General features: G+C 36.8%; 2 protein-coding genes across 2 annotated transcripts; one reads left to right on the top strand and one right to left on the bottom strand.

The window, feature by feature from the left end:
* Positions 1 to 4906: 4906 nt before the first annotated feature.
* On the top strand, positions 4907 to 8159 carry fgf1a (fibroblast growth factor 1a). Its single transcript, XM_037781192.1, has 3 exons — positions 4907 to 5393; positions 7306 to 7409; positions 7603 to 8159. Exons 1-3 carry the CDS (start codon positions 5225 to 5227, stop codon positions 7801 to 7803), a joined length of 474 nt encoding a protein of 157 aa, XP_037637120.1. The 5' UTR covers positions 4907 to 5224; the 3' UTR covers positions 7804 to 8159.
* A 1094-nt stretch (positions 8160 to 9253) lies between these two features.
* Positions 9254 to 18339, bottom strand: LOC119494949 (NEDD4 family-interacting protein 1-like). The gene is made up of 8 exons (XM_037781191.1): positions 18136 to 18339; positions 15268 to 15361; positions 13591 to 13730; positions 13379 to 13466; positions 12798 to 12922; positions 12568 to 12634; positions 12362 to 12470; positions 9254 to 10848 (listed from the first exon to the last, which is right to left on the bottom strand). Exons 1-7 carry the CDS (start codon positions 18169 to 18171, stop codon positions 12364 to 12366), a joined length of 657 nt encoding a protein of 218 aa, XP_037637119.1. The 5' UTR covers positions 18172 to 18339; the 3' UTR covers positions 9254 to 10848; positions 12362 to 12363.
* Positions 18340 to 18370: the final 31 nt, after the last annotated feature.

Raw genomic sequence — 18370 nt, 5'->3', positions numbered from 1 at the left:
TGGCAGCTCGGCCCATCCTCCGTGCGCAGAAATGACGAATATTCAAAGCCTGCTTCCTTTTCACGTTATCTCCCACACACTCAACTCCTTAATAGCGATTCGAGCACTTTGTATCTAAAGGCTTTAAAGGACTGTGAAGAAAGACTGTTATGCTGTACCAGTCTTCATTATATGACTTTAGATGGAAGTTATGAAACCTTTTCTATAGGGAATAGCCGGCTTTGATATTTATTTTAGTCCCCACTCCTGCCCCGATAGACTAATAATGGAATGTGTTAGATACCTGCGTCTACCAATCAGAGAAGAGAGGGCGTATGTTATTGTGTTTGCAAGATTATGTCATTTTTAATTCATCCGTAAAAAACAAATTTCTGTGGTTCTAACAAAATAACCGTCCTTCATATTTTAAGTTATTTTTACAGTCTGTTTTGTAAAACTAACAAACATGCAGTCATGATTCTGCTACTAATGATCCTTCCTCGACAGTATATCCATACTCGCAGTACACATCTGACTTTGGATATTTCATTATTGAAAGCCTTTGCATCCTGTTTTTTTTTTGCTGTATTTGTTAAAGGAATTGTTTAACATTCTGAGAAATGCATTTATTTGCTTTCTTGCCAAGAGGAGAAGATTGATACCACTCATGTCTGTACAAACGAAGCTAGTTAGTGTCAGCTTAGCATGAAGACTGGAAATGAGGAAACCTCTAGCCTGGCTCTGTCCAAAGATACCAACATCTGCTTACCAGCACCTCTAAAACTCAGTAATACACATGTTTTATCTTGTTTGTTTAATCTGTACAAAACCAAAGAGTAAAAACAACAATTCACAGTTTTACGGGTGGTTATGTGCCAGACTATTTCTTGGCTTTGACCAGTAAACTTCCTGGAGTCTCCGCTGGTTGCCTGGCAACTGGTAAAAAAAATAGTGAGACACATAACCCCGTTAAAACGCAGAATTTGTGTATTTTTAATCAAACAAGATATAAAGTGTATTGCTGAGCTGTAGAGGAGCTAGTAAGCAGATGTTGTCACCTTCCGACTGAGCTGAGCTAGCTGTTTCCGAGTGGTATCGGTTTTCTCGACAAGAAAGTGAGTAAACGCATTCCCCGAAACTTTTCCTTTAAAATGAACGGTTTGTATGATAGACAGCTTGTGCATACGGCTTTTTGGATCAGACGTCGGCAGATTCATATTACCGTGAAAACCTCCCACAGCTGCTGATAACCTTTGAACCCTCCTTATTAATAAGCCTTCTGCTCCTCTAACGCCCCGTAGGCACCTCGTCTTAATGTCTGTGCGTCTTTAGTACATTTCCACGTTTATTCGCCTGTCTTGTTAGGTTAGTCGAGCCCCAATGTTTGAAAGGCACTGTGCATCGGTCACAGTGAAAGTGTAGCGTCGCTGACTGGGGAGGCGAGCAAAATGGATCCTTTACTCTCTGGGAACTATTTCAGTGCCAAACTCCAGTTTTGTCTGTTTTCAGTGATGCTGAAAGTTGGTCAGTGTTTTTGCATCAGAAGAGGGAAGCTAGTCCCAGTATTGAAGCTTCTTAATTTGTCCAATTATCTGAGCATCTGTCGCCTGGATTGAGGTCATTATTAATTATGATAACTGAGCTGTATTTGTAACACAAGGCACTCACGGACGTGTTGTGTAATCACACAGAATCATGTACGTCTGCCAGTATCTCTTTCCTCGTGTGTTGTGTAAGTAAGTGGGAATTTGAAATGTGCTGCAACATTTTCATCAGTCGTCATCGGTTTATGTTGCGTGTGTATAAAGCACAAAATAATCCAGGTTTTGACGTGAATGTTAACCTTAAAGAGGAATTCACTTAATTAAAACGAAAAATGCTCTTAACGTATTAACGATGACGCCCTGCCAGTTTAAAATAATTGGATAAATATGTCAAGTGAGCAACTACAAAGTGCTCATTTAATTATGGAAAATGTCAAATTGTTTTGCTGTAGCTAAACTATCCCAACAACAAATAGAAAAGCTCTCATTAAATGAATTGTGAACTGCTTCCCATGCTCAGGTTGTTGAAATACAATGTCTGATTCACACAGTATGTGGTTGTCCATGTTCAGTCGTTTTATGTCCTGACTTTTAAGAACCAAAAACGGTCAGTGTGGATTCCCAAAATGTGTCTGCTTCTGTGATTTATGGTGTATTTTTTTTGTTTTTGTCAAGATTAGGAAAGTTTTTAGGAATGTGCTGCCACCGTCGTCATTAATACCCAGGCTCAGAAAACTTATTTTTTCTTTCTGATGTTTATTCAAAATAGTTGAAAAACCATCTTCATTAACTGCATAGGGGTTACTCATTGTTTACTTTCACATTCAGTGCATCCAAAACTCTGCTGCTGTTCATTTAAATATGAAATCGCACACTTGCCTCTTCTCACTCAAAAATGTATCCTTGCTTTTCTTTCTTGTACATTTTTGAGGGGAACAACTGAATATGCAATAGAAACCATCACATAACAAGATGTGGTTGCTTCCTTTTTATTTCAGTCTTTTTTCCAGTATAAGCTATTTGCATACAGGAGATTCACATTTAACATTATCTCTGCAGGCCAGATTTTCAGGAAAATACACATAGTCAGTAATCAGTCTCCACAGACTGCACACATAAAGCCTATTTGATGTTTGACTACAAGGTGACCAAAGCAAGCACAGACAAATTCAACACGTGTCAGTGTAAACTAAGTAGCTCCTAGAAGACAAATGTACAGTTCTTTGTTTTTTGTTTTGTTTTTTAAACACTTTTTTTTTTTTTTTTTTTACTCTAACGTGACGGCTTTGGTCAAATTGTGTAATACTGTGAATAGGATAGAAGTCTTTTTCACACACAAACTGTTTGTGAAAGTAATCAACCAGCTTGAATCTAAAAAAAAAGATTTGCACTACCCAAATATTGTTTGAAAATCTATTTTGTATAAAGCATATGCAGACATTAACTTTTCAGAATTATTAAGGGCAGATCATGTTTCACTGGTATATGCTTTCTCTAAAAAAAAAAAAAAATTGTTTTGCTTAAAAAATTTGAATATGTACATATAATCCATTGTAAAGAAAATGTGGTGTATTTGTCTCCAAATACTAGTTTTTCTATACCTCCCCCTCTGTATTATTTCTCCTATGTAGTGTGATTCCTGTTGATCTTTTCCTCCATCGATTAAAGGTCGAACTGTACGTCTTTGTGTGGTACTTCTCAAAACACCGAACTGTATGCTGATGTTTGCCATGATGTTAACTCGATGATACTGAACTATGGGAACGGTAAGCTCGTTGTAAAACACTTTTCAGTTATCACAGCAAGCACTTGTTCATCAAATAAATGCGCTTTTCCATTCTGACACCTGGTTCATTGACTTGATGAAGACTCTCGGAGTTTACTGAAATTCTCAACCTTAATGTTCATTGTGTTAAAGAGCATGTAAACATCTGGCGTCAACAGCTGGTTGGCATCAATCCTCCAGTCCCATCACTACTTGAGAAATCGGTGCTGACTTTTTAATTATTTATCCGAGTACATCAAATTAAAAATAAGTACTTGTATAAGTAAGTACTTGCATACTGTAAGTAAGTACTTGCACTTTACCTGAGTATTTCCATGTTATGCTACTTTACACTTCTACTCCACGACATTTTAGAGGGAATTATTGTACTTTTTTTCACTACATTCATTTGCTGACATTACTGATCTACACACTTCATGTTCATTTGAGTTAACCTTAGTTTAATAAATTATGTTTGGTTTTACATATAACCTTGTATGGACTCCCTGTGCCAGTCTGTGACAAACAAGATATAGCCTACAGTAGTTAAGATTAGCTCAGTAACTTTTGTTTGTAACAATAATTTTGTCATACTTTTAAGTAAAAGATTAGTACTTCTTCCACCACTGCTAAAATTAGAATTGTGATATTCATGATCATATAGGCTGTGTTGTTTTTCTTTATGATGAATTACCTAATTATTTAGTAGCAAGTAAACAAAAGAAACAAACAAAATAATACATTACTACACTTTGTCAAAAGAGTCATTTCATAGTATGTAAAAAAAGTCATAATATAGTATGTAAAAAAGTGATAAGTCATAGTATAGTATGTAAAAAAAAGACTCATAGTATCTATAAAAAAAGTAATATATGTAAAAAAAAAAGATGATAAAAAGTCATAATATAGTATGTAAAAACAGATTTAAAAAACAGTCATAGTATAGTATGTAAAAAAATTCTAAAAAGTCAGAGTATATTATGTAAAAAAGGCAGTATAGTATGTAGAAAATGATAAAAAAAATAAGTCATAGTATAGAATGTAAAGAAATTATAAAAAGTCATAGTATAGTATGTAAAACAATATGAAAAGTCATAGTATAGTATGTAAAACAATATGAAAAGTCATAGTATAGTATGTAAAACAATATGAAAAGTCATAGTATAGTAGCCTATGTAAAAGTGATATAGAAAGTAATAGTATGGTATGAAAAAAAAAACTGATAGAAAAAAGTTATAGTATAGAATGTAAAAAAAGTGATAAGTCATAGTATAGTATATAAAAAGTCATAGTATAGTATGTCAAAAAATAATAAAAAGTCACAGTATACTATGTAAAAAAGGCAGTATAGAATGTAAATAAATGATGAAAAAAAGTTCTAGTATACTATGTAAAAAAATAATAAAAAGTCATAATGTAGTATGTAAAAAAATAATAAAAAGTCATAATGTAGTATGTAAAAAAATATGAAAAGTCATAGTATAGTAGCCTATGTAAACGTGGTATAGTATGGTATGTATAAAAAAAATGATAGAAAAAAGTCATAATATAGTATATAAAAAAATCTGTATAGTATGTTTTAAAAAAGTGATTTAGAAAGTAAGTATGGTATGTAAAAAACTGATTAAAAAAAGTCATATTATGGTATGTGAAAATGTCATAGCATAGTAGGCCTATGTCAGAAAGAGTAAAAACAAAGTGATAGTGTAGAGTTAGTGTTGAGGTGTCTATCAGTGATCTCACTTCATCATCCCAGCTGGAGGTTGAGGCCAGGAGTCGGGCACGCGCACCCAGCTGCCTCTCTCTGATCTCTGCGCGCGTCCACGAGCATGTGAACACCTGACCGACCACTGCAGGAGACCAGAGAAGCTGATTCATCTCATAGTAAACACAAACTCCTCTACAGACCTCACTGCTGTGTTTAACTGTGAGCGGGATGACGGATGAGGAGGAGATGTTTGCATCAGAGGACCAGACGGTGGCCGGCGGCCCTCTGCGGGACTTCAGGAGTCTGACTCGGCTGTACTGCATGAATGGCGGACATCACCTCCAGATCCTCCCGGATGGGACGGTGCAGGGCCGGAGGGAGGACGGAGACGTGCACAGTAAGACTGCTGCATCACATCACAACACACAGCAGCATGCACACTTTACACATCCAGGTCAGTAAAGGAAGTGAATGCATCATGATGTATAGGCCATACATCATGATGCATTCACTTCCTTTACTGCAGGTGTTTCACATTCAAAGAGACTAGACATTCATATATAATGGAGAAAAAGTGGAAGCCAGTTGCTGATATTTTAAAAGGGGATGCAGCATCATTTTGGCTTGGAAAGGATATAAGTAGATCTGTTTTTTTGCACAGGTCTATTTGACTTTGAAGTTCATTTTAAATCATATTTTTTTTTGCTCAAAGTCTTTTTATTGGTATTCTGTACAAAATCCAATAAATCACAGAAATAATTGTATAAACTGTTTTTTTTTTCTTTTTCTTTTTCTGTAGCTGCTTGCCAATTTTGTATTGATTAGTACATGGACATTTGTGATTATATTCTTTTACTCTATTGGTGATCTATCAGTTTGTAACCCCAACCTATATAATTGTGCTTAAATACCAATAAAAAATTGATCAAAAAAAATAAATAATTGTATAAACAAATGATATCCCCCAATCCCTATAACAATATTACTGCACCATTAAATAAGCAAAGTTACTTACATTTATACATATAAATGAATTCAAGTCGATAGAAACATAAATGAAACATATACAAAAAAGAAGAAAAAAAAAAAGCTACGTATAAGTTGTGAATTATATGTAAAAAAAAATATATATTTTTTTATTTTAAATCATATTTAATGAGTTTAACTGCATGAGGAATAAAATGCAAAATGACACTTAATTAGCATAGACTTGTGATAGAGGGGGACAGAAAGATGAACTACTAATGTAAATATAATGTATCATGGTATAACACACACATTAGAGGACACTATTTATTATTGGTAAATAGTACAGAGAAGAGACATACAAAAATCTACTCAATAATGTCAATTATGAAAGGTCATGTAACACACATGCCAACATTAGGATAGTTCGATAATAGAATCTTTTAAATAGATAATTCATACGACACCTTCTCACACAAAAAGTGCAATACCTCAATCATATATCTTATACTGTATATACTGTATATACTGTATATGTTTTTAATATGTAACTTGTACAAAGTATTTTCTTTTATAATTGTAATATAACTTTTTATTTTGAATGGAGCTTCCCAGCAAAAAGCATTTCACATGATTGTACCTGTATAACCAGAGTGACAATAAACATCTTGAATCTTAAATCTTGAATCTTGAATAGTTGTCTTTATCAGTCCTCTTACTTAGCAAACTACCATATGTGCTGTGATATTTTGTGAAAATGTATTATGTTGTGTGTATGAATTATATGAGATATGTCCCTTATGTTTCTTATCATCTGGCCAGGGACAACTGATGGAAATGAGCTTTTTTAGCTAACTCTGGCTCATTTATAGTTGTTTTTTTTCTGGTGATCAATGAGCAGTCAAAACTAAATAAATACAATACATGTTTGACATCTGTCCTTTTTATTTATTGGTGATTTATACTTGAGTTCATCTGTTTTAAAATGCCAGAAAGACTGACTGACATTGAGGACTTCAAGACAACAAATTGATTTAGTCCCAAGAATAACAAGGACGCTCTAAAATTAATTTCTCCTGCACCACTTTTTTTTTATTTCATTTCATTAGCCTGTGCACTAGATATCATTCATTTAGCTATTCAACTCCAGAGCAAGGATTTTAAAATGTTAAATGTCCTCTTCTAAGAGGAAACAGCCAGAAAGTTTGGAACAGACAGAAATCTCAGATTTTGTAGGTGCCATTTTGCTCTAAGCAGAAAAGAAAGTGACCTGTGTTTATAGATTTCAGTTGTTGCCATGTTATTCATTTTCACATTATTTTAAACTTTGTTTCTCCTTGCAGCTGTTTTAAAGCTCAAAGCCGTGGACAGAGGCGTAGTGGTCATCCAAGGAACAGAAGCCGGCCGATATTTGGCCATGAGCGACGAGGGCCGATTGTACAGTTCAGTGAGTATCTACGATAGGCCTGATGATGTCATGTGATAGTATATTAAACTTAATGATGCAGACAAATGTAGATGAATTTTCCATAATATCTGTAGTACATGATTAATTACTCTTTGGTGACTGCATTTTTAAACTTTTCACCTCAAACCAAACAACTGAAGTGCTGTCAGCTGTTTTTGTGTTTATCCCTCAGCCCACAGTGACTGATGAATGTTACTTCCTGGAGAAGCTGGAAGAGAACCACTACAACACATACGTAGCTCAGAAATATCAGGAGAGGAACTGGTACGTAGCTCTGAAGAAGAACGGAAAACCTAAACCGGGTCCAAGAACTCACATCGGACAGAAGGCCATCTTCTTTCTGCCCCGACAGCTGAGTGACTCCGGGGAGTGAAGACACTCAACCTCAACCTAAATGGAAGCAAAGCTGCACTGGGATGGATTGTTTTATTTTCTAATACATCTATTTCACCATTTTATTTCATGAACTGGGCCAGAACAAGACATGAAAAAGAAGAAGTGGTGTGAAAGTGGTTGTGGTCGGAACGTGCTTGCAAAAACAAATGGGTCAAGACTGAAAGGAGGCGAAGCTGCAAAGTCTTTTTAAATCTAATGCAGAGGTTTTCAAAGTGGAAGGCTCAGTGAATGGAAGTGAAACAATATTACATAAGTTATTACATCAGTTATCAAAAGAAGATCACACAGAATAGCCTAAATGTGTGTGAATATATGTTAAAGAGATAGTAGTGTCACAACTAAATGGCCTTAGGATATATGTTGTTATGTATTTGGTGTAGTCTGAAGTTATGTCACACAGCAATATAAGGCTATCTTGGCTCAATGGCTGAGTGTCTATAGGATCTATAGGTGGGTGGGGGGGGAGAGACAGAAAGGGCGCCTTTTTCCATGCTTTGTCTGATGGGAGGCCCCAGTGTCTCAGACTTTGACCCCTGATCTAATGTATAATTATTAGGTCAAGCTTGCATCAGAGCTAAAGGACTGCATCGTCATCCTTTTTGTCCACTAACACAACATCCCATTTGAGTTGATAGCAGGTCTGCTTATTGCACTCAAGAAAACGTAAATAGAAAACAAGAAAACCGTATCATCAACTGAGGTTCAACCTGTACTGATTTTACCGACCAAATCTGAATTAGTGGTTCTCAGACTGACGGGGGCATTTTAGATGATTTTGAAGGATGAGGAGAAAACACTGATCAATAATATTCCATAATATATATTCTATTATTATTTTTTTAAAGTAGTATAGCATTAGGTAATACATTTTTAGTTACTTAAATGTCCTTGTTTTATGATCATTTTATCTGTGTAAAGTGTCTTTGAGTATCCAGAAAAGCGCTATATAAATAAAATGTATTATTATTAAATTGTTATTTTAAAAATTGTCTGACGTAGCTGATGTTTAATTGAAAATGTCCCATTTTCTCATAGACTGCTGCACTTGAGTGAAAAATGACATTGTAACCCATTGACTGAGAATGTTGTCCGCTTGCTGGAAGTCGTGCTTCGAGTCCTTTCTAGTTTGACTTTTCTGCAGTCGACAGAGGAGTAATGCCTCAGCAGATTAGAAGAGAAAAAAAATCAATTAACATCTTAAAGGGCTGTTGAGCCACTCGCTTCTTCTCCATATAACACGGTGTCACAAGCTGGAAAAACTGTTATTTCATATTTCCAGCAGCAGTTAGACTTTGCTGCCACCAATGTGTAAAATGACCCATTAAACAGACATAAACGCTGCTCTTGAGCCACACATTTTAATGTTCATGCCCTTTTCCCACCAATAACATAATCTTGTATGTAATACAATCCACACAACTCAGAAATGATGCATTAAAAGTGACATTTATTTAACACTAAACGTTTTCTGTACAGTTTCATAACAACAAAACCCCAAAGGTTGCAGCTCTACGTCACATAGAAATAAGCATAATCTGTCTGAGTACTAAGTCTGTACCAAAGCCATGGACTTCTTCTTCCATTGATAACGGTGGTTAGATCATGAAAAACTGCATTATCCTGACATGCCGCTTCATTGTTTTATATGTCTGGGACTCTAAATAACGATGGGAACATCCTCTGGGTTTTATCGGTTATGTTTCTAAAAGTGCACCTGCATACAACATTCTTTGATATAGTTTTATACCCACAAGATAACTAACATATTACACCGTATTAATCATTTTCAAAAAAGAAAAAGAAAGAATAAGAAAAATAAAACAGATTTCCCTTCCCCCATCTATCAATTAAATCTTAAGGCAAAAACCCACCTGAAAATGGAATTTGAGTTATTTTTGATGCTCTTAGATAATCGGATCATTAACAGCTGAAATCCAGACAGCCAAGAGTCGTTTTCCATAATCACAGAGCTTTTCCACTGACAATGAATGAGATGCCGACTCACTGAAGAGTCATAGAAAGGTCAGGCTGTTTCATCTACATGAGCTTTCTAAGGACTTGAACCAGATAATGTGCTCACACAGCCATAAGAAAATCATGTTGGTCGTCCAAAAACATCTGCATCTCTTCGCCGTCAACCGTCACCGTTTAGCCTCACTTGACATTTGTGGCCATCTGGGTTTCTGGCTTTTTTTTTATCATTAAAAACTCATCTCAAAATCATATTTGTAACCTAAAATCGCATTTCCAGGGTGGATTGTTTTACCTGATTTAAATGTACAACAAAATATCTAACAGGCAAAATCAGAACTTCTGATACATGGATGTCATTTTTAATGTGCTCTACTGACGTTTGAATCACAAGCATGTATGTTTTATTATGACAATGCCCTTAATGAACAGTTTCTCACAAGTTAAAAGCAGCGGACAACACTGCCCCCTCGTGGCTAAAAAAGGGCAACACTACTTAAAGCCAACAGGTGAGTGAAATACGTGGTATATCAGCGTTTACAGCCTAATGAAAGCTTGAACTCTAGGTGTATGTGGTATCTAAAAACAGCCTATAATTATCACAATAAAACCATGACTAGTGCAGTTTACTAAGTGTGTTGCATGCTGTGGCAAATCTACCCAGTGTTGTATTAATTAATACCTGTTGGCTTCAAGTGTCGCCAACATGAGACGCTCCCTATTTATTGACCTTAAGGGCAGATGCATGCTCGTACGTTACCATCAAATGATATAAGGCATTACTTATACATTACAGACAGAGATGTAAATAGCACTTGACATTCATCACTAATGAGTACATCAAGGGAATATTACTGTTAATCATTTTCCATTAATAAAGTTTTTAAAACAAAATAAAAACAAGTGATATAATTCCTGAATATTTTTACTGAGAGTTGTCTTCATCTATAACTCGTTGGGCCGATTTTCTGGTGCCTCCACTTAAAATTTGAGACTCTTCACAGAGTTACTGCTCGTGTTGGTCACGTCCGGTCCTGCCACATCCAACATCCTGGATTTAGGTTAAGGGAAGATGAAGAGATCAAGTCTTGAAATGGACTTCAGGAGTATTGGTTTAATATTCAAGGATGTGTGGTATAGAGACAGAGCCCACAAAGGAGGGGGAAACAATTCATCGCTCTCCGTTGACTTTGTACGGCGTGATGGTGCCTCGTGGTCATTTTTGTCTGCTAGCAAACAACAGACAGAGGCCTAAAAGCTGCTGTGTGGTGGTGGGATGCACTACCAACAGGGAAAATAACCCAGAACTAATTTTTTATTAGCTGCCAAACTGAAAAACTGAGCCTTTAAGAAGACAAAAGTGACGCATCAGCAGGAAGAATGGGGAAACTGTGGATCGTGACTCTCAGTATGCCTGTCTCTATGGTGTCTGTGGTTTTGTCAGTGGCTTTGTTTACATGCACATTAATAACTCAGACTGACAAGATTAAGCCGATACTTTATCTTCAGCCAGATTTCATTTCCTGTATCTATCTTATCTTAAGTTATCATCATGAGGATGCCACGAGTACATCGAGCTAACATGGATTTCCACTTGATCCTTGAGTAAATTACATCGGGGTCTCCTGGGAGGTAACCCAAGGAATGTTCCTGTCAAGAATAATTAATACTGGCTAAATGACTTTTGTTTTGTTAGTAAAATCTATAACAGTTCAAAAGCAATGTGACGACCGTCTCCGCCCTGTCTGCCTGTTACTTGGATTGTGTGGCTACTTTCCCTGCAGGTCTTGGGCGTGAAATGGGCGTGGCAGAGAGTCGTCAGTGAAATGGCAACACCTGGGCTCGTTAGCAACACCGGCAACACCTGGGCAACACCTGGGCCCTGCATGCCAGTGCTCGTTTAAAAACCCTGTTGGAGCTCAGGTGCCGTTTCCTTCTTCTCCCTGAGACACCCATTTGGGGTTGTGTTGCTGCATCATACAACACTGAACTTAAACCAACAGTGGCATGTGGGATGAGTAAGTTCAGCAGTGTGTGTTTGTCTAAGCTTTCCTCTTATAGTGTTTTTAAATTAATAAATAATTTGTTAATTGGTTTGGTTATGTGCATCTCTCTCTTTTGTCACGGCCTTGCGGCCTGGTTTGTGACGGCAAAAACAGACCAACAAACTGATCAATTCAACTTACAACATCGTTAGATTAAAGGTGGCTAGAACAAAATATAAAAATCGATGCAGCGGAACCAGAGATACCGTCTTTTATATTCCATGCATTCCTCTTCCTTGTCAAAACCCATGGTGCCTACATTACCCATAATGCAACTCAACTGCCTAAAGTTCCATCAGAGATTTGGGGGAGTTATGCCCTGACTGGTTAACTTACTAAAGAAAGATTTTAATAGCATCTGAAACTTAGGCTGTAAGTAATGCCAGATATTTTTTTTTTTAATCAAGTAAACAGTTTATTCGCCTTAATCTCGTCACTCAGTGTAACGGGAGTCCTGTGTGCATGTAAATGTCTCCAATGACAAACCACGATGAGAATGGCCAGATTAATACACCTTACCTCTAATAGATGAAGAGTACCCTTGTTCGGGGAAGAGTAGCATAGGTGGGATCGGCCAGTTTACGCACTCTGGAGTAGTTAACGAAGCCTCTGATGAACAGCATGAAGCCTGGGGGGGAGAAGAAAAGATATAATGCCACATAAGATAATTACCTAGATGTAATTGTGGGAAAATATTTGTTTATAAAATAATGTCTCTCGCTTACCCAGGGCCAGGAACACCCACCACAACCAGTACTGTCCATCAAAGTAGCCAGGGAAGTAGGTAGAAAACTGGAAAACATAGAAGAAGAAATACCTGTTAGGGGCTGTAAAACTGATTCCAATTTAAACAACCCATAAGACATGAGCCTGGAAACTTTATCCTGCACCTTTTGTAACATTTCCACTCCGTAGCCAAACTGGTTTTGCTTAATATTCACTAAATAGCTCTTACCCTGACAATAAGAACCCATTTGATGAGGGACAGGCCGAAGCCAGAGATGGCCCCATATCGACCGGCGGCTGACGTGGTCAAACAGAACGACAGGAAGAAGCCGATCCAGTTGAAGAGGAATGCCACTGGTGACAAAAAAAAAAAGATTATGTCATTTTCAAAGCATGACCAATAGAAGGTGGGACATTTTTTTTAATCAGTCTAATTGTCAAGTCTATTTTTGAAGCCATCAAACTGGCCGGCACACATTCTCCTCCTCCGTCTTTTGCTGGAAAACAAACTTGTGCGGTGAGTGTACTGGTATTTGCACGCAGCACATTATGTAACAGCCTTTTGTGAACATGACAAATTTAATTTAGAAAACAGTATATCAGAGCTCTTATTCAAGAGCAACTACGCAACAAATGTTAAATGAAAGGAGAGCGCATGTCTTTTCATGTTCAGTGACCAGATTTCTACAGATATATATACAGTAAATAACCATATCATTTTACAAGTCGGCGAAACTGAAAGTCAGTTTACTGTCTTAGAAAGAAAAACTGTACACAGGTGAGCTGTTGAAATGCTGAACGAGTTCTTACTGAAGAAAGTGAGCATGAAGATGCCGTCATTTCCTATTCGCAGCTGGTCAGCGTCTTCAAAGTCATCCCTGGCCACGAAGTCATCCTCCTGCACAAACGGCAAGAAATGTGTAGATAGATTACAATAACTTGTGTTTACCTCCAATTTGTTTTGTTTGTATTAGTACATGACAAGGCATATTTCCTTTTTAGATTAAATTAGATCAATCTACCGTGACTCTTCCAGTGACCAGGGGGATGACTGCCTCTTCTTTGTTTCTCTCAGCTTCATCATAGGAGGGCAAAGTGGTGGCAACACTGTAGGATGGAGGGTTTGGAAATCTCCCTCCATCTTCCTTGTATTCAAAGAAAGCTGTGGAGAGAACAAAAGAAAATGAGCATTGATCCAGGTAGAGAGGCCGTGTCTCAAAATAAACTCTTCTAAATATGATAAATAAACTCCTGAGCATTGCTGACATTGCACAAAAAAGGGTCTTTAGTGTTGATTTATCATATACGTAGGTTAGGTTAATATTTAAGCTACAATCAATAACTTTCTACACTTTAAAACTAAATCAAATACTGTGGAGTCATTGTATATATTTGTATAAAGTTGTTTCACCTTATTGGTAACGATATAAGGTAAAAATGTCGTAGACTGACCAAGTAACATGAATATTAATAATATTTATTGCAGTAAGATGGCATTTGAAAAGGGATGTTTGACCCAAAAAACATGATGTTAGAGTATGGAAACCATCTCCAACCACAGCATGTGTGCCATATTTAGTGTTTTATCACCCTCACTATAAAGCTGGATTTAGTAACAATATATCCATTTAAAAAAACATTACAGATTTTAGTAGCAAATGATAAAACACGAGTTGGCCTATCATTTGTATTGTTGGCACATATTTATAGGCAGAAAATCCACAGTTGGTATCTGTTGGTTGTTGGTATCTCCACTAACAGACAGACACAGATAAATAAACACAGTCATAGATAATTAAAAGTTGTTCTCTAAAGAAAAAAAACATATGGAAAGAAATGTATATCTAAAAATGCTGATAACTGCAGAACTGAAATTATCCAACGTTGACTGATTTACCAGCTGTTACGAAGGTTTGGTTGCTGACAGACAAAAAAATCTACTTTCACTTCCTTCAAAAAGAAAAGCAGCAGCAGAGGATTATAAAAGCCAGACCAGGGACGAGCTACAGCAGGAAGAAAAGCATTAGCAGTATCTGTGTCCATTACTGTTCAATGTTTTGTCCCGTATAAGCAGAGACTTTTATCTGGGTCATTTGGCAGATATCCAGAATACTCCTTTGTGTTGTTCAAACACAAACAGCATTGTACCAGATCAATATACTCACCCAGGAAGAGCTCAAAGCTACACCCACTTATGCAACCCGTTGACCTATACCCTCTTAAGATGTGAGATTACAAACATCAGACCTTGCACACGAGCTATTCCTCTCTACATTATTCATTCCGAGGCTAACAGTGTAGGACACGCTAGAGCAGAAGATTGCCATAACTATACGCATTTATTGAAGTACTGCACTTTAGTACACAAGTTATGAGGTACTGGTACTTTACTTCATTCACTTGTAAGATTTCAGTGTGAAATGTTGTACGTTTACCCTTGTTTTGAATATTTATCTGATGGCTGTTTTCACTATGCACAGTAAGGTTTCAGATGCAAAACACATCATACATTTCTCAAATGCAAAGCAGAGCTATCAGAGAAGGTTTGTGCTTTGTGAGAATAATGTGACACTGTGGAACTATTCTTCATTTTTGCTTCTTAGACACATTTCACCACACATACTTCAACACTCGACTTACAGAATTAGTATGTAGTGGCACTGGTATTTATGGATTTCTGTGCTGTGAAGGTTGCTAACCTGCATTTGCTGCAGCAATGCTGCTGTACGGTGGTGGTGCGTCCGGGGCAGGGCCTTCCTGGGATGGCTGGGCCGGTTCCTCCTCATTCACCAGCTGAGGAAATGTTAATAAATGACAACACAACAAACTTAAATTACAACATCTAGAAACCTGTACTTGTGCAATATGACAATATTTACATATCTATCGTGAGATGACAGATATTTGTCAACTGTCGCCATACTGTTCATACCATATCTGTTGTTTCATCTGTAAACACGGTCTCATTGAATTTTCCAGTTGCCTGTATAACGCTATATATTGACACTGCAATAAGAAGATTGTATCCGTATCGCCCACCTCTTGGTTTGCAAACCCCACGTCTATTTCGGCCAGATATTGAACGAGCACAATACAGATGGACTGAGGTGCTTTATGGAAAAACATCCTAAAATTGTGCCAACTTCTCAAACAGTAAGTAACCAAAGAATCACTGATATTACACTTGTAAATGTACTGTGCAACAAGTGGTTATGATGGACATGTCTGCAACCAATATTTTCCCAAAAGAGGAAGAATTAGCTGCACCGTTCTATCAGTGAAAACACAGTGACCTCTGATACATCATCAAAACTGCATAGTCTCAATTCAATTATGAAATGTGCACTAAAGATCTCATACATCATGTGCATATAAATATATGTTAATAAATGAGCAGGCTTCACATTAGATAGATAGATAGATAGATAGATAGTAACTTTATTGATCCTGAGGGAAATTCAAGTTTCCATCATCGCAGTTCTATAGTGCAAAACATGTAAAAAGGCAGTAAAAAAGTTAGTAGTACAAAGTACAAAAAAATATACCAGATATAAAAATACAAGGAGATGAAGAAAACTGTTAAAACTGAATATAGTGCAGGGTAACAGCTGTGATATAGGACTATTAAAAAAGTGAATATAGTGCAGAAGAGACTGTTAAAAATGAGTATAGTGCAGGGTAACTCCAGTAGCTTAGTCTATGAAAGTGCACTGTGTGCATTATTATCTGGATGTTAGTATTTGGATGTGTAGTTTAAGTTGCTGACAGGCTGGACTGGTCACTGATCCGGCACAGTCAGGGTAGTATGACGGTTCTGGTTCAAGGCTAGACACAGTGACACTACACACACAACATTCCTGTTAGGCCAGCCAACACTAGCTAGGAAAGGAAAAAGCTTAATTTCAGACCCTGCTTGTAAATATACTATGCAACAAGTGGTTATGATGGACACGTCTACAAGCAATATTTTCCCAAAAGAGGAAGAATTAGCTGCACTGTTCTATCAGTGAAAACACAGTGACCTCTGATACATCATCAAAACTACATAGCCTCAAATAAATTATGAAATGTGCACTAAATAGTCCTGTATCACAGCTGTTACCCTGCACTATATTCAGTTTTCATCATCTCCTTGTATTTTTATATCTGGTATATTTTTTTGTAATTTGTACTTTGCACTACTAACTTTTTTACTGCCTTTTTACTAACATGTTTCGCACTATGGAACTGTGATGCTGGAAACTTGAGTTTCCCTCAGAATCAATAAAGTTACTATCTATCTATCTATCTATAAGTTGTTTCAGCAATTTGGGGGTTGATATCATTTGTTACACAGATTTGGTGATAAATTTAACCATTTAACCACTTAAGAATTGATCACAAATGATAAAAAAATCACTCCAAAATACCACATTAAGACACCAAGACTTTGAGGAACACTGTAGAAAAAGCCATGCTGTGATTTGGCATCAAACCTTTTGACATTTTGAAATTTCTGCAAGAATTATTATTATTTTTATTTTATATATACTAACTTTTTTACTGCCTTTTTACTAACATGTTTTTGCACTATGGAACTGTGATGCTGGAAACTTGAATTTCCCTCAGGATCAATAAAGCTACCATCTATCTATCTATCTATCTATCTATCTATCTATCTATATATAAGTTGTTTCAGCAATTTGGGGGTTGATATCATTTGTTACACAGATTTGGTGATACATTTAACCATTATTTACCACTTAAGAATTGATCAAAAATCACTCCAAAATACCACATTAAGACACCAAGACTTTGAGGAACACCATAGAAAAATCCATGCTTTGATTTGAAATCAAAACTTTTGACATTTTGAAATTTCTGCAAGAATTATTATTATTTTTTTATACTAACTTTTTTACTGCCTTTTTACTAACATGTTTTTGCACTATGGAACTGTGATGCTGGAAACTTGAATTTCCCTAGGGATCAATAAAGCTACTATCTATCTATCTATCTATCTATCTATCTATCTATCTAAAGATCTCATACATCATGTGCATATCAATATATGTTAATAAATGAGCAGGCTTCAGCATTAGTATTTGGATGAGGAGTTTAAGTTCCTGTGTGCATTATCATCTGGATGTTAGTATTTGGATGTGTAGTTTAAGTTGCTGACAGGCTGGATTGGTCACTGATCTGGTCACTGATCTGGTCACAGTCAGGTAGTATGACGGTTCTGGTTGAAGGCTAGACAGTGACACTACACACACACACACACAGCATTCCTGTTAGGCCAGCCAACACTAGCCAGCTCACATCACGAGTAACTAAGCTGCTAAATGAAACTAGGTCACACAGGCTTCAGCTTGTATGTGGTGAAATTAAGATTATCCACTTCATAGTTTATTTCAGTGTGAGAAATGTGGTTTCTAATAAGATATGCATCGCCAAACTGAGGCCTGCCCGTAAACAGATCTGTGTTGAGCTGATGTTTTCCTCTCAGAGACTACAGCTCATGTTGACTACTAGCAGCTAGCAGCTAGCAGTTACCTAGTTACAGCTTAACCAGCACTGTTACATACCTCCTGATATCTGACGTTGCTGTTTTGTTCTGCCATTGTGGAAGAGGAGCGAAGTACTTTAACACGTCCTCTTCCTACTTCAGCTGTGCAGATGTGTTGTGCAAAGAGGAATCTCGCTAGAGGAAGTGTTGAAGGTATCGTTGTTAGCTGCTAGTCGGCCATCTCCTTCCTTCTTCTCCACCTCCTGACGTTCCTGCTCCTGAAGGTAAGACCCGCCCTACTCCGCCTCTGATTG

This window comes from Sebastes umbrosus, chromosome 9 (genome assembly GCF_015220745.1).
Source record: "Sebastes umbrosus isolate fSebUmb1 chromosome 9, fSebUmb1.pri, whole genome shotgun sequence".
Taxonomy (NCBI): Eukaryota; Metazoa; Chordata; class Actinopteri; order Perciformes; family Sebastidae; genus Sebastes; species Sebastes umbrosus.
The sequence above is the reverse complement of the archived record's forward strand: the minus strand, read 5'-3'. Positions and strand labels throughout refer to the sequence as shown.